This window comes from Staurois parvus, unplaced genomic scaffold (assembly GCF_062004578.1).
Source record: "Staurois parvus isolate SC_StPar_1 unplaced genomic scaffold, SC_StPar_1.0 ptg000397l, whole genome shotgun sequence".
Lineage (NCBI taxonomy): Eukaryota > Metazoa > Chordata > Amphibia > Anura > Ranidae > Staurois > Staurois parvus.
The window spans coordinates 5,914,480-5,930,865 of NW_028318193.1; the positions used below are offsets into that span (position 1 = coordinate 5,914,480).

The 16,386-nt window shown below is 38.4% G+C and overlaps 1 protein-coding gene across 1 annotated transcript in view; it reads right to left on the minus strand.

The window, feature by feature from the left end:
• THEMIS (thymocyte selection associated) overlaps nt 1–16,386 on the minus strand; it is a 93,984-nt gene that overhangs the window by 19,739 nt on the left and 57,859 nt on the right. Inside the window, exon 3 of the mRNA XM_089686376.1 lies at nt 11,946–12,404. Coding sequence (XP_089542502.1) covers nt 11,946–12,404 — 459 coding nt within the window. The remainder of the gene's footprint in view (nt 1–11,945; nt 12,405–16,386) is intronic.

Below are 16,386 nucleotides of genomic sequence, written 5' to 3' on the forward strand. Positions count from 1 at the left end.
CTTGCTCAATAACAAGCATAAATCAGGTCAGGTTGTAATTTAAAAAGAATGGTCACTAACAAAAAGAGGTCAGGATAAACAGGTGCCAGTGAGAACACCAGTGTAGAATCTTTATCACAATCCCAAAGTACTGGGCTCATGAGATTTAAAGGAGAAGTACAGCCAAAGCTCTTTTGGCTGTACCTCTTTGGATCATAGGAGTGCAGCTCGTTCTGCACTCCTGTGACCCGTTTTCAGCTGACAACAAACTGAAACACACTGTTGGCTGATGTCACTCAGCCGGTCCAGGCTGGGGAAAGATCCCGACTTTAAAGTCAGGATCTACTCCAGAGTTTGAAGCCACACCTGGCTCAGCCTCTCAGCGATCTGCTGAGAGCCTGAACCAGCTGCTTCCTCCACCTCTACAGCCCTGTGCTCAGGGGAGGCAGAGCAAACAGTTCTCATACTTAAAGCCAACGGATGAAAGATGCAGCATCAGGAAAATAAAAACAAAGCCATGCTTCTCTTTTAACCACTTCCAGAGGATTTACCCCCCCCCCCTTCCTGACCAGGCCATTTTTTGCATTACCGCGCTGCATTACTGTAGCTGACAATTGCGCGGTCATGCAACGAAAGAAATTTACATTCTTTTTTTCCCACAAATAGAGCTTTCTTTAGGTGGTATTTGATCGCCAGTGCATTTTTTTTTTTTTGCGCTATAAACAAAAAAAGACCAACAATTTTGAGAAAAAAAACAATATTTGTGACTTTTTACTATTAAACATATCCAATAAAAAAATGTAAACATAAAATTTTGTGATAAATTTAGGCCAAAATGTATTCTGCTACATGTCTTTGCAAAAAAAAATCTCAATACGTGTTAATTAATTGGTTTACGTGAATGTTGTAGTGTTTACAAATGGCGGTATACAGTCGTGCTCACAAGTTTGCATACCCTGGCAGAAAAAATGTTCTTTTATTGAAGGATGATGATTATATGAAGCCATTCATTATCAAATAGTTGTTTGGCTCCTTTTTAAATCATAATGATAACATAAATCACCCAAATGGCCATGATCAAAAGTTTACATACCCTGGAATGTTTGGCCTTGGTACAGACACACAAGGTGACACACACGGGTTAAATGCCAATTAGAGGTTAATGTCCCACATCTGTGGCTTTTTAAATTGCAATTAGTGTCAGTGTATAAATAGTCAATGAGTTTGTTAGCTCTTACATGGAAGCACTGACTAGGCCAGATACTGAGCCATGGGGATCAGAAAAGAACTGTCAAAAGTCCTGCGTAACAAGGTGATGGAACTTTATAAAGATGGAAAAGGACATAAAAAGGTGTCCAAAGCCTTGAATATGCTAGTCATCACTTCCACTGAGAAGTAGAAAATTCAGGGACCTCTTGATACTAAGCCAAGTACAGGTAGACCAAGAAAGATTGCAGCCACAACTGCCATTATGATTTAAAAAGAAGCCAAACAACTATTGGATAATAAATGGCTTCATAAGATCATCATCCTTCAATAAAAGAGCATTTTTTGGCATGATCAGTCATATTTTCAATAGCAATGCCAAAATTTCACAATTTCTGCCAGGGTATACAAACTTTTGAGCACAACTGTATATACTGGAATTTTTTTTAATACAGTGATCAATGCTAATAAAAAGCACTTACACTGTGCTAAGGGCACTGGGCAGGAAGGGGTTATCTGGGGCAATCAAATGGTTAACTGTGTGTGTTTTACTATGGGGCCGTGTCTGTGCTTTCCACTGTAAGCACACTGCTTTGTATGGCTCTGCTATACAGAGCCATACAAAGCAGAGTGCTGGAGCTGACAGGGGAGAGAACTGTATTGTTTACATACATACCCATCGGTATTACTCGGCTATCACCAGGTGCCGGCAAGTAATCACTGGCCGGGACTTGGTGATTAACCATTAGCCGCCCGGCCTATAGCCGTTTGGCGGCTGCAAAAATGCATCAGCTTTCCGGGTGCACGCCATTTGGCGTGCTCCCGCACATGCGCAGTTCGCGCGGTTGCAGAGCCGCGCAGCGGCGTGATTTGTCACTGGCCGTGTACCTCGGACACGGCCCATGACAGATCTGAGTACCGGCCCCCGTAGCCGGTATCATGTGACCTGCTGTGACCAATCACAGCAGGTCACATGACAGTTGTATACAATGGATGGCTTCATTCATGCCATCCATTGTATACTAGTGCCTAGCTGTGAATGGTCACAGCAGGTCACATGCACATGTCATGTGATTAGCTGTGGCCAAATCACAGCTAAGCACAAAAAAAAAAAAAATACCTGAATGAATCGATTTTATTCAGGTAAATGCTTGCTTATAGCAAAGTAATTCTTTGCTATAAGCAAATTGTGTAAAAAAAAAAAAATACTGATCACTTCCCCAAAGTAGTACAATGTTACTATGGTAACATTGTACTACTTTGGTCATAGTAAAATATGAAAAAAAAATCTTAAAAAAAATAAAAAAAAATGTAATAAAAAATTAAAAATAATAAAAAATAAAAAAAATAAAAAAATATATATTTTTTTATTTGACATGTAGCAGAATACATCTTGGCCTAAATTTATGAAGAACAATTATTTATTTGTAAACTTTTATAACAGAAACAAAGAAAAATGTGTTTTTTTTTCAAAATTTTTGGTCTTTTTTTGTTAATTTAGCAAAAAATAAAAACCCCAGCGGTGATTAAATACCACCAAAAGAAAGCTCTAGTTGTGTGAAGAAAATGATAAAATTTTAGTTTGGGTACAATGTTGTATGACTGCGCAATTGTCATTCAAAGTGTGAGAGCGCTGAAACGTGAAAAATGGCCTGGGCAGGAAGGTGTAAAATTGCCCGGTATTGAAATGGTTAACAGCTGAGGCTGCGAATGGCAGCGTGAGTAGGGTGTGTGTGCCCTCTACAAGTAAATGCAAAATTACATATATACACGTGATTTTATGCACCCCTGCCGCCCTGTAGCAGTATTTCTGTTATAGGGCGGGGGTAAAGCGGTTAAATAGTGCACCATCCTCTGCACCAGCCAATGAGTTGAAAGGGAGCAGTGCGAATTTGGCTTCACCTATTGCTGGGTGCAATTGGTGTCAATGCAATGGGAGGCTGGGAATCTGCAAAGTGTCCAAAATGAACGGTCTAGATTTGTGCACTAAGCTAAACTGCTCAGTTCACATATTGACAATCATCCGGCTAGGCAGGGCAGCAGCACAGTCCAATCACTACAGAGTTCGAACCATGGCTGCACGTTGTTTTCTATTGCTTCTCCCACAGGACGCAACAACATAGTGTGTTGAAAAACAAACTATGCAGAATTCTCTGCTGCATTTAGCACATACTGGACACAGCCCAATAGTCATACATTTGGTCTGTCAGGATGATTGGAAATAAATTGCCTCATACTCTTGAGAAGCTTTTTCCTGCTAATTGTATCTATTGATTTTCCAAAAATAACAAATGTAGCACCCCATAAAGAGCTAAAGTGTGCTTTTAACCTTGCAGAAAAGAACAAAACAGGGTGCACTCTCCTAGTTCATTACCATGATAATATGAAATTTATTTAAAAATACAAAAACATACTCACAAGCCAAAAAGATCATAAAAACAGAGACACGAAGTCAAAGGATGCCAGTTGTGGACAGCATGGGGTTTATTTACTAAAGCTGGAGAGTCCAAAATCAGACTCCCTTCTGCATAGAAACCAATCAGCTTCCAGGTTTCATTGCCAAAGCTTCATTGAACAAGCTGAAGTTAGAAGCTGATTGGTTTCTATGCAGAAGGGAGTCTGATTTTGGACTCTCCAGCTTTAGTAAATAAACCCCCATGGGTCCTCGGGTAAAGTGTTAACACATTTCGAAAGTTGAACTCCCTTCCTCAGAGAAATAGATAAAAGCACAATGCATGGGAAGGATCCTTAAATATGAAACTAAAAAGTTCTATATATAAGGATCCTTCCCATGCATTGTGCTCTGAGGAAGAGAGTTTGACTCCCGAAACGTGTTATCACTTTACCTGAGGACACATGCTGTCCAAGACTGGCATCATTTGACTTCTTGTCTCTGTTTTTATGACCTTTTTGGCTTGTGAGTATGTTTTTGTACTTTTAAATAAATTTCATATTACCATGTTAATGCACGAGGAGAGTGCGCCCTGTTTTGTTCTTTTCTGCTAGTATCAAGATTCCCTGATCTACCAAGGGCGGCACCTCAGCAAGTGCACAATTCCATTTTGAGTGCAGCAAGAGAGATTTGAACGCCGGTTTCTGGTTACTGTGTGCTTTTAAACTTGACTGACTGAGTTTACAGCTGCTTAAACTTCGAGGTTTAGGTGTTACTATAGCTAAACTTGTGCATGGAAAGACTAAATCTGCTTAAATTGCTCTCAGTACTGCTAAGAGAGACAGAGAGGGAAGAAGCACCAAGGAGTAGTAGGACAGCAGCAATTTTCTGGAATTGCAGTGTGTCCAGAGAGAGCCAAGCTGCGACCGGATGAGTGGCCCTTTCATGCTGTGGAAGAGCTAGTATCTCTTTTATTTGCACTCTTGATAGTAAGACCTGTGAGCATTGGTGGGGCAAGGAACAGTGCCATGTGCCACATTCTACATTCCTATGAATGGCTTTGTTTACCTTTAACCAGTTCCGCGCCGCCCTATAGAAAAAATACTGCTACAGGGCGGCATGGGTGCGCAAAATCACACATATATATATATATATATAACGTAATTTTGTAGTTCTGGGTAGGGGATGTCAATCACCGGGTCCTGGCCTGTGATTACTCGCCAGCACCCAGTGATCGCCAAGTATTTCTGACAGGAGAGAGACCTGTATGTAAACAATACAGATCTCTCCCCTGTCAGCTCCTGCAAACTGCTTTGTATGGCTCTGCATAGCAGAGCCATACAAAGCAGTCTGCTTACAGTGAAGCACACACAGCCCCCATAGTAAATCAGCACACAGTTAACCCTTTGATCGCTCCAGATGTTAACCACTTCATGCCTAGTGCCATTAGTACAGTGTCAGTGCTTTTAATTAGCACTGATCACTGTATTGGTGTCATTGTGGATGTCAGTGACACCAAGTCAGTTCTCCCAAGTGTCAGAATGCCTGTAGTCCCGCTATAAGTCGCTGATCGCGCTATTACTAGTTAAAAAAAAAATACAGTATATATACTGCTATTTGTAAATGCTATAACTTTCACATAAACCAATTAATTTACACGTATTGGGATTTTTTTTCAGCAAAGACATGTAGCAGAATACATTTTGGCTAAATTAAGGCAAAATTTGATTTTTACATTTTTTTTACTGGACATGTTTAATTGCAAAAATATAGTTTTTTTTCTCAAAATTGTTGGCATTTTGTTATTTATAGCGCAAAAAATAAAACCCGCACAGGCGATCAAATACCACTGAAAGAAAGCTATTTCTGGGAAAAAAGGACGTAAATTTAGTTTGGGTGCAGCGTTGCATGACCACGCAATTGTCAGTTAAAGTAATGCAGCAGTGTATCGCAAAAAATGGCCTGGTCAGGAAGGGGGGGTAAATCCTCTGGAGAGCAAGTGGTTAAACCCATTCATACATAATAAGCAAGTCTGAAGGTAATAAAAATAATTCATTTCCTAAATCTGTAGCGATTGCTGTCAGATTAGGACAGTACTGTGGAAAGGCTTATTAGTACAGTCGCACTGACAGATTGGATTGGGATTTTTCAGGGTTTGCTTACCTGCCCCCTATCGTCAATTTCTACTGCCAGGAATTCAGCAGTGTGGGGTTGTAGTGGCCAGAGGGTGGAAGATGACAGAAGAAGGATGTGGGTAGGGGGGAGGGTAAGCAACCCCGGCACAGTCCTGATCTGAAAGCGTTATGCAGCACCCTGCCAAAAGTTTAATTTGGTTTTTGTCCACACTGTACTAAGTGGAGAAACCAGTTTTTGTCTGGTCAGGGGTTTCCCTAAGCTCAATGGTTGATTGCTCCTGTCTGCTTCTAGAGGAAGCATTCAGAAGGAGGAACCCCACAGGGCTTAAGCCCACATCATTACAGGGCCTGGCCCACAGGTGGAGGTACACAGCAGTTGGAATGGTTTGCACGTCTGTGTGGAGCAGTACACAAATCACACTGATTAACGGTGGAATCACAGGGTTATCCAGAAGAGATTTTTGTGGATTTAATTTGTTATATAAGGACTTAGCGCTTTATTTTGACATGGGATTAAACTATATTTATTTCTATGTTTTTGGATGGCATATAATATACACTTACTGTATTGCACAGTTGATGGTAAATGTAATACATTTGATGGTATTCACTTGCATATAAGGGGAGTTTTACAAATTAAGGGGCTTTTGTTGCACTTCACTTTTTAATGATTTTGCAAGTTTGGTGTGGGAACACCAAAATGAGTTTGTTGTGGGAACACACAGCTGTGAAATAGCGGCAACAATATTTATATATTTTTTACACATCTTTTTCACATACCGGTATATACGTATAACAAAAAAAATTTTTTTGGTAGTGCAGTAGTTTGTTTTGATTTGGAGGCTGGATATATCAAGCGCTCATAAGACCTCCTAGAATCTGGGATCTTATGTTTTGGTAAGATGCAGATATTTTTTTATGAATGGTGTTGGAACTCACTGGGATAATTTAGATCAAATTTACACTATATTGGTGACTTTTTCTTCACACGTCTTAATGGACTCACAGTGGATTTTAACTTAAAAGAATAGTGGACTTTTGGAGGTTTTCATTGCATAATTAATTTATTATTTATGTATTATTTTTATTAATGTCACATAATATATGTTGCATGTTTTATGACATTTGGATGTTACAGCACAACATCTTTGATTTATAATTACACAATATATTACATTACATGTAATGTGCGGGTATTGGGTTTATGCAAATAACGTTTGCAAATGTAAATGAGATCTAAATGAATATATAACAATTTTTTTCCGTGTACAGGATATTAGCTTAAGGAAGAACTCCCTGATTAGATTGTTATTGCTACTTCCACATAATACACATCTATCCATCCATCCAAAAAACAAAATTATCCTTAATGCACTGTTCATACTCGTATCCACCTGTTATCTGTTCTTGTCTATGTGTAATTAAATGCCTTTATCTATATTTTTGATTTATAGGAGTGATATAATGTATGAATCTGAATAAATTCTGTTGTTGATTGGAGATGCTAAATCGTAGTTAAGGAAATGGTTATAGATGTCATGCTGTAACAGCACTTAATATGTTCATTTAGCAGACTGAATCAGATAATACTCTTTGGTTCTTGAATAAATTTAGAGAGACTAGATGCTTTATATAATAAAAAGAAATGTGGTTACGTTTACAATGTATGGAGATTGATTATTTTCATTATATTAAGAGGGAGAGTCCTTTAGGATAACTAAAAGCGAAGAACAAAAATGGAATTCATTGCAGCTTACAGTCCTTAGATGTAATGGCTGCACTACTTTTCTTTATGTTCTAATCTTTTTCTCAAATACATGATTCAGTTTTCTAAAGGTGTCATTTAAATCCCCTTTTTAGTGCCATTCCCTTCACTTGAAAAAATCTCCTCTAAATCTACACTCCTTTGATCAAACACCGTGAAAACATTTATAACTGCTGCCGATTGGATGTGAAATATAATACTCTAAATGAACAACCAAATTCAATCAGCACAGTATATCCCACGTTACAAATAATAAAATGTTGTAAACAAACCCACTCTCTTGTTGCTTGCTGAACACAAGTCAAGTGAATCTCACCTCACTCTCAATAGATATTCCTCATAAAAAAGTGCAACGCAACTCCCTCAGTACTCCTATCCTAAACATTACTTATACCACTACTAATAGTGATGAACACCAACTCATTTGTTATAAGAGATTTATTGATGACTTGTTTTTGATTTGGGTTGGAGATGAGAGGAGTCTTCTTGCCTTTATGGATAAATTAAATTCCAATGATAAGAATATTGTCCTATCTTGGAAATATGATAGCTATAATATAGTATTTCTGGATTTGGAGATCTCAATAAGGGATGGGGCTGTATACACTAAAAATGATTGTAAACCTATGGATAGGAACAGGTATATTGCCATAGATAACTGTCATTACAGGCCTTGGCTACTTAACATTTCCAAGGAGCATTTTATCCGGTTGCGGAGAAACTGCACCGGGGAAGATGATTTATTACAACAATCGGAGATCTTTGAAAGAAGGTTTGTTCAGAAAGGCTATGACATGGGATTTATTAAAAGTAAAGTGGAGGAGTTTGGACAGGAGATCATTTATTGAGGAAAATGGTGGTTAGTTCAGGGATCAGCATGAAACAGACCAATATAGGATTATTGTAGACTATACTGTAAAATGCAAAAAGGTTGAGAATATTATTAGAAAGCTTTGGGGTATATTGCGCAATGACAGGGTGTTGAAAGAAGTATTACCAGAGAACCCTAGACTTGTTTGTAGGAAGGCTCCTAGTTTGAGGAATATAATATCTTCTGGTGTAGTGGACCCCCCCCCCATCTAATTATGTAGGTAAAGGGGTTTTAGACTTTATAGATTTTTATGCTTGTGGGAAATACTTGGCGTGTAGAATCTCTAAGGTTAATAGGAAAAGTGTGAAAGAATTTATGGCAACAGTTACTGGAACCTCTCATAAAATCAAAGAATTTATCACATGCAAGACAGAAGGGGTGGTGTACAGGTTGGAGTGCCCTTGTTTGCTCCAATATGTAGGACGTACCTCTAGACCTCTACATGTAAGGATTAGAGAACATTTTAATAACAATGAAAAAGGTAAGAAGGAACAGAGTGTTTCTAAACACTAGGGATGTCCATGGAAAGGACCCTACAGGACTTAAATTTTGAGGGGTGGAGAAAGTGATTAGACATTGGAGAGGGGGCAATTTTATGCGTCATTTAAGTCAGAGGGAATCCTTTTGGATTTTTGAAACCAAGGTTCTTTTGCCCAGGAGTTTAAATATAGAATTCAACTTGAATTGCTTTATTAGCAATAGTTGAGGTATTTGTCTATTTATACATTTATTTTTATTTGTATCTTGTTTTTTATGTATATTGTTTTATTTATGTCATTTTTGTCTTTTATTTATGTCATTATGAAGTCAGTAGGGGTTTCATAGATGTAGGTTTGATCGGTCACAGAGGTGTAGTGATCCTAGTATAAAGGTTTAGACATATTGGGTGGTTATATTGTCTACTGGCAGATAGAAGATGCCCAGAAGGTGTTGTGGTGCCCAATCGATGTATGTAGGATGGGAGAATGTGGACCCATTTACATTGGATAGAGGAAATTTCATTAAGATAGTGGGGCTATAAAAGCGGTCCGGGCGGATTGGCTCCTTGCCTACTGAGGAAGCCCTGAGAGGAGCCGAGCCTGGGAAGTCACACCACCACCATCTTGCTAGCAGAGTGGTGAGCTGGATGTGGACTTACTTTATGTGAGTTTTATCTTTTACACCTGTAAATGTTATTTTAGTGGGGAAACAAAGTGTTATATGGAGAGCACTATGTGTTGGCCTTTTTGTTTCATGAGACCATCCCTGCTGGATATCTGACCAAAAGAGGTCAAGAGGAGTTAAGAGGAAGATCTGAATCTGTATTGGAAAAGGCTGTGTATATCCAGAAGAGCATTAATGACTTAATTTGGAGGTGAGCAGGTCTTTCACCTGGTGTGGTGGTAATGCACCAAATAGTGAAAAGAAGAGGATATTCACAGTGTCACGTATTAACAACACTTGGTGTATTGTATGGACTTTATGTTGATGGGACATTTATAGTCATGATTGTTCATCGCTATTCACTATTAATAGCAGTAGAAGTAATATTTAGGATAGGGGGACTGAGAGAGTTGTGCTGCACTTTTTTATGAGGATTGTCTATGTAACTGTTTGGTAGATTTCTCCTCACCTCCCATCTGTTTGACAAGCATCAGCCAGAACAGCAAGTGAGATAAAATCTTACCACTTTCTATTTGATTGGTGTCAGACAGAACAGGAAGTGAGTTAAAATCTTCCCACTTTCTATTTGATTGGTGTCAGACAGAAGAGGAAGTGAGTTAAAATCTTCCCACTTTCTATTTGATTGGTGTCAGACAGAACAGGAAGTGAGTTAAAATCTTCCCATTTTCTATTTGATTGGTGTCAGACAGAACAGGAAGTGAGTGGACTTTCCCTGAATGGCAACACAAGTATCAGTAAAAAGAAATTTTCTAGTAGATTGGTGAATGTTTAGAACACCTGTCAGGATTTTATTCTTGTCTGTGTCCATATCAAGGGAGATTTCCCCTCACTTGCTGTTCTGTTAACGATTATCAGACAAAGCTGAAATGGAAGAGAAAGCTCCTCAATGGTGACATTTAAACCTGACAGATGTTTTGATCCTTCCCCACACTATTCAAAACTAAATAGAAAATTTGCTATAGTTGGGCTTGAAGGCAAAGGAGAAATAATTCTACTCAACAATTGTAAAATCTCTTACTAAAAATAACTATCCAAACTCTAGTCTTATAGTTTTGTTTAAAATACAGTCTCTTAACAATCTCTGAAGCAGGAGGGCTTGGAGGGCTACAGAGGAAACGGATTACTTTGAACACTTTTTCAAAACCTTTTATAGGTATATTTTTGTTTTGACATCCATTTTTTTAAACCCAAGTTTGGTCAATTTAGCACATTTTAAATAAATAAATATTGAAAAAATAAGTTAAATAATTTCTTAATTGAAAGTAGTTGGAAACTTTAAGCTTATTTCCTAAAATAATAAATACCATATGTTATACTTGCGCTTTGCAATGGTTTTACACAGAATGTCCCTTACCTCCTCCTCTGGGGACCTCCATCGGAACTCTCCACTCTTCCTCTACTCCTATTGCCCCCACAGCAAGCCAGCTGCTGTGGGGACACTCATGCTGATGCGCTCCCAAGCTGGGCTGTGTTCAACCATAAACACATACATCGTGCCTGGCCCCTCCCCCTACTCCCTCCTCACAGGATTTGATTGAGAGAAGCAAGAGCCAATGGCACTGGCTGCCATCAGAGCCTCCTATGAATACAGGAAGAGAGGAGAAGAGCTGCTACAGACGGGACAGCAGATGATGGAGAGAGGACTCAGGCAAGTGTTTAAGTGGAGGCTGGAGAGAGATACTTTTGAACATTTTGTACCCTAATGCAGAGAATGCATTAAGGTAAAAAGAAAAACCTTCTGCCTTTAGAACCACATTAAAATAAATGCCATTTGAAGTTATTTTGAAAGCCAAAGAAGACTGTTCAAAATTTTGTCACCGGCAAGATCTCCAAGTAAAAAAACATTGCAAAAGATTCATAAAATACTATTTGAAAAATAGATTACATTTGCATACACTTTGTCAGTCAGAGATTGACCTCATATCATTCTCTTTAACAGATCACTAAGTTTCTGAATCTTTAATAGTTACTCACTAGTGGGACTGTGGTCAGCAAAACCAAATGGCATGTCAATGATTTTACTAAAATTACTATAATTGGTTAGTGGCACTAGGTGGTCATATTTGCCTTAAATCAGAGGCATTTTGAAAATGAAATATACATTGAATATAATAAGATACTGTAAATGAATACACAGATGTAGGAATCAATGGATGTACAATACTGCTATGTGTGGTTTACCATATGACCTTACTCTCTGATTTTCTGTGTAACACTTGTGTTTTTCCTTGTCTAACTATTGCTTACCATTTCCTAGTTATATCTCCTTTGTAGAGTTGTGTAGTATGTCTATTTATTCTCCTGTGTCCTTTTCTCCTTTTCATGTTCCCACTTCCAGTCATTCTCCTTTCATCATAAACTAACCGACAGCTGAATGAAAAGCAAACATCTACATTGACTAATCCTTGCTTCTTTTTTTCAAACCATACTTACATTGCATTTGGGCCTGTATCTCATAAACAGGGCTCAAAATCATCATTCCATTGATGAAAGCATGGTAAATTTTTTGGCTGTTTCCAATTTCCATAATATCTACAAGGATGACTGTTCTTGCTCTGTTATTTTGAATTTTCCAGTCTAAAATCTCCTTGAGTGTGTATAGTCTTTCGTCTGGGCACTCAAAGAACTCTCCGGTGCAGGAAAGAGGTAGGGAAAAAGAGTAAAGCGTTCCTTCCAGTATGACTTTACACTTAGCTGACATGACTCCATTTACTTTATCTACAGAGTGGAACATGATATTTGTGCCGTTTTCTATGGTGAGATCTCCAACATGTATGGCTGAACTGCTGTACAAGCAAGGATGAGCAAACTCTGTGGGTCCAATATGTAGTGTCTGTACAATCTCTTCAACTGAGTGATAAGGGTCCTTATCAGCCACAACTCTAAATAAACCTATCAAAAAACATAAAACGGTTAAACTACCCACACAGAGAAATATACATTTACCAACTCTGAATAGTTTGCAGTTTACCGAGCTATAGTATTGCCCAACTAATACCAGATGGGCTAACTGCAAATAATAAAGGGATCACATAAATGTTGATAACATCCCAGAGCAATGTAGAAAAATATTTTTCCCCAATAGAACTTTAGTGGGACTTTAAATGCAACTCAACTCCACATTTAAATACAAAAGCATTTTATTACAATATTGTATAAAATTTCACTTTACAGAAACAAATAAAATTAAAAGCAAAAGAGGCACAACACATGGTTTACAAGTGTGAATTCAATGTGAGTTTAAGTCCTCCTGTTCAAAATCGTGAAGATGTTCAGATATAGCTTCTTAGCTCCTTACTGGGATTGCTGGGCAGGGTGCATTATCTGAAAGACACTACACTCATTACAGTGTTGGTGATCATCTCCTGCTAGTGACTGTTCATGAGCTATCAGTGGGCAAGCTGTACTCTGGGGACTTTATCTACATTCATGCTGGCACATACATACCTCTTGCCATGCTGCGCTATTGTCCTTAGCCGGTAAGACCATATATGCTTCCACCTGCTCCATTAGGAGTACTTTTGTCCTCTTTTAACTGCCCAGTTTGCTTTTCTTCTCTTTTTTGCTAGATACAGTATGTCAGTGCAGTCTTTTTATATGCTTTAAATGCAATCTTCTCTCTGATATGCATCCTGTCTATGCCAATATTTTTTGTGATTCTTTGACCACATTCCCCATTACCTTACTAGCCACTCCTATTATACACTAAGAAGGCTTATGAGGTCTTATTTTTGCTATTTACTGATATTGTTTTTTCATAAGCATACTTAGTATTCTTTTGTATACATATTTTGTTCTTGTATCGAGAATACAGTCCTATAGTTTGGCTGTGGATGCTAACGGACGACCTCAGTGTGGGACTTGTGTTGCCCCTCATGGATGGGCACCTGTTTGGACAACACCAGTGGTGGTCTTGGTGAACAGCAGGAGAGGTTTTTTTAACTTTATTGGCTGGTATTGGAAGGGGAATATCAATCCGGATGGTATGCAATTTTAAATCAAAACAAAGTGCCGCTCAATGTGATGCTACTAAAATATATACAATGACAAAGCAATATTACAACATGCCATGTATAGTAATTATAATAATGTTGTGTAATCAATAAGTGAAATCCAAAAACCATCACTCCTTGAAAATAACATACAGGATAATCCTTCTTTCATATATTGTGATCCTCCACTTCGATACTATGTGTTCAAACACCCTCATGTGTACTTCCTCCACTGACATACATATATGCTCACCTCCTGTAAATGACCTGTTACTCAGATAGCACTTTTTACCTTTAACCAGGGCAGGTATAGCCTCCTGCACTCTCCAGCTTCCAATCCCCGATGTACTTTAATCCATATCCATCCACTTGAACTATACACAATATATCCTCCAAATTTTAGACAGAAAATGCCGTCATAGCGCATCAACTGTGTCCTTCAATATTTATTTAGAATATGCTTGAACAGATCCTTGAAGGCAGGGCCTGATGTGAATGTACAGTATGCAGGTAAAGTGCTGTGTAAATTGACAGCGCTATATAAGTACCTGAACTAATAATAATGCATGTTTTTATATGTGTTTTTTGCAATCTGGTACATTTTAGAAAGTTTTACATAACGTAGATAAAAGAGCTGACATTACAAATAAAAAATGTGTAGGGAGGCTTTGCTCTTCTACCCCCCTTTTCTAGCTTGCAGGACTGTATGCTCAGATAAGGGACTGTTAGTGATTTTGGGGGGGGGGAGTCACACTTTTTCTTTTGGTTAAGCAGTTCCCCTTCAAATCCATGACAGTTATATCTGTTATATGGCAAAAAATTTTGAATGTCTAATTCATATTTTCTTATATCTACTCATAAGTATATATCTTAATTCTTGAATCATGGTACTACTATATATTCCACATATTATTGGCAGCATAATGGCTTAGTGGTTAGTCCTTCTGTCTAGCAACACTAGGGTCATTGGTTCAAATTCCACCCATGGTACCATGTGCCAGTAGTTTGCAAGTTCTTTGTTCCTGTGTGGGTTTCATCCCACACTCCAAAGACATTCTGGTAGGTTAATTGGCACTAGTATGAATGTAAGCTCCTTGAGGGTAGGGATGAACTCATAGAGGTGTATAATTGCTTCTTGCCCTACAAACCTTCAATGGACATCATGCAAGTATGCGCATGGTCCAAAAAAGTCATGCCATGTGCATTCCTCAGAAGGCTCTGGCAAACATTGCCAGGAGCAGTGCCTCCTCCTCTTCAGTCATGAGGCAGAAGTGGTCAGTGGCGCAAATAAATACAGGCAATTGACACCTCTGTTTGGTAAGTGTCACCTGCCTCCAGCTGCTGTGTTTACTTTTGGCCAAGGAACTGAATTTTTGTTTTTATGCCTCTGGAGAATCTGAGTCTCCTTTTGCAAATTTTATGACACAGTTCCGATCTGGGAGCTGGGCCTGAGACCATTTGTGTGTGATAACTAATTTTTATGCACAATCATGGCTTCCACATATGCAAATAGATTTTCTTGTATGTGCAATATATTTATTATGAAAACTATTTTACTTTAGTTCCTCAGATTGCAACTAGTGAATTTAAAAAACCCAAAGGTCCAGGTTGACAGGTCAAATACTCTACCTATCTTCCAGCTGAATTCAATTTTCTCTGAAGTTCAGCTGTGGAGCTATTAAAGGTTTTATTTGTGGTTTTTTTTTTTTTTGGGGGGGGGGTATTTTTAATTGGCACATTGCATGTGTGCAGAATCAAATGTTTATTTTGTAGCTTTGTATGGATGTTAATACATTCCACTTGAGAAAAAAAGGGTTTATTGATTCAACAAATCCATAAATAGTTAATTATTGTAAAGCGCTGTGCAAACTGTTGGAGCTATATAAATCCTGTATAATAATAATAATAATATTCTACATTTATTTTGACAGCAGCAACACAATAAGGTACATTCATTTACTTGTGTAAAAAGAAACAGTATTTATGGTGCTACATTTCACAAAGCACTCTACAAGAGGATTAGAAGGGCCCTGCACATAAGAGCTTACAGTCTAAAAGGCATCACAACTTAACTTTCACAGTGTACAGCTGGGAACAAAATAAGGCTAATACTAACCGGGCAACACATTTTACAAGGTACAACAAACCTCACCACCGTATCCAACCACCCCATCAATTTGTTGTTAGCTGCAAGATTCTCAAAACCAAGAGGGTATTAAAAATGACAAAATACAACAAAAAAAACCACACACACACACACACCACAACATAGCACCAACACCCCACCTCCCAGTTCCCACACACATACATTTCTGATTATGGTAAGCTGGAGGCTGCATTTCTGTCTACATGATTAAGCAACCTCCTCCTTAGGAGTTGTAGGAGTAGAGCAATTGACATTTGTTAGTAGCAAGGAGATGCTCACAAACCATAAACACGTGGTCAAACTGGAAAAATCCACACACAAAATCGAAGCCATGCCCACAAAAATCCACTTTTGAGAGACAAATGCACAACAATTACAGCAAATACACTAAACAAACATCAAATATGGGGGTGTTGGTCATCATGCACAATATCACCTCAAACCCCCCTCAAGGACTGCCAGCAAATAATCTGGCCTCCACTCAGGCCAAGCAATCCACCCTACTGCAGTCCTTTATATAACATAGGTTGTATTGTTGGCACACCCAATGAAGGACATGCCCATTCAATCTGCCTCTCCATGAATGCCTTAAGTGATTGCACCTAATTAGCAGGCAAATACTCCTTCCAAGTGTTTTTGCCCTTGGCTATGTGCATCATTTCACAGACTGAAGGCCAAAGATCTAAGTCCATTAGCATGCATAGAATGAAAGCAACAGTTATCTAAGCATATGTAC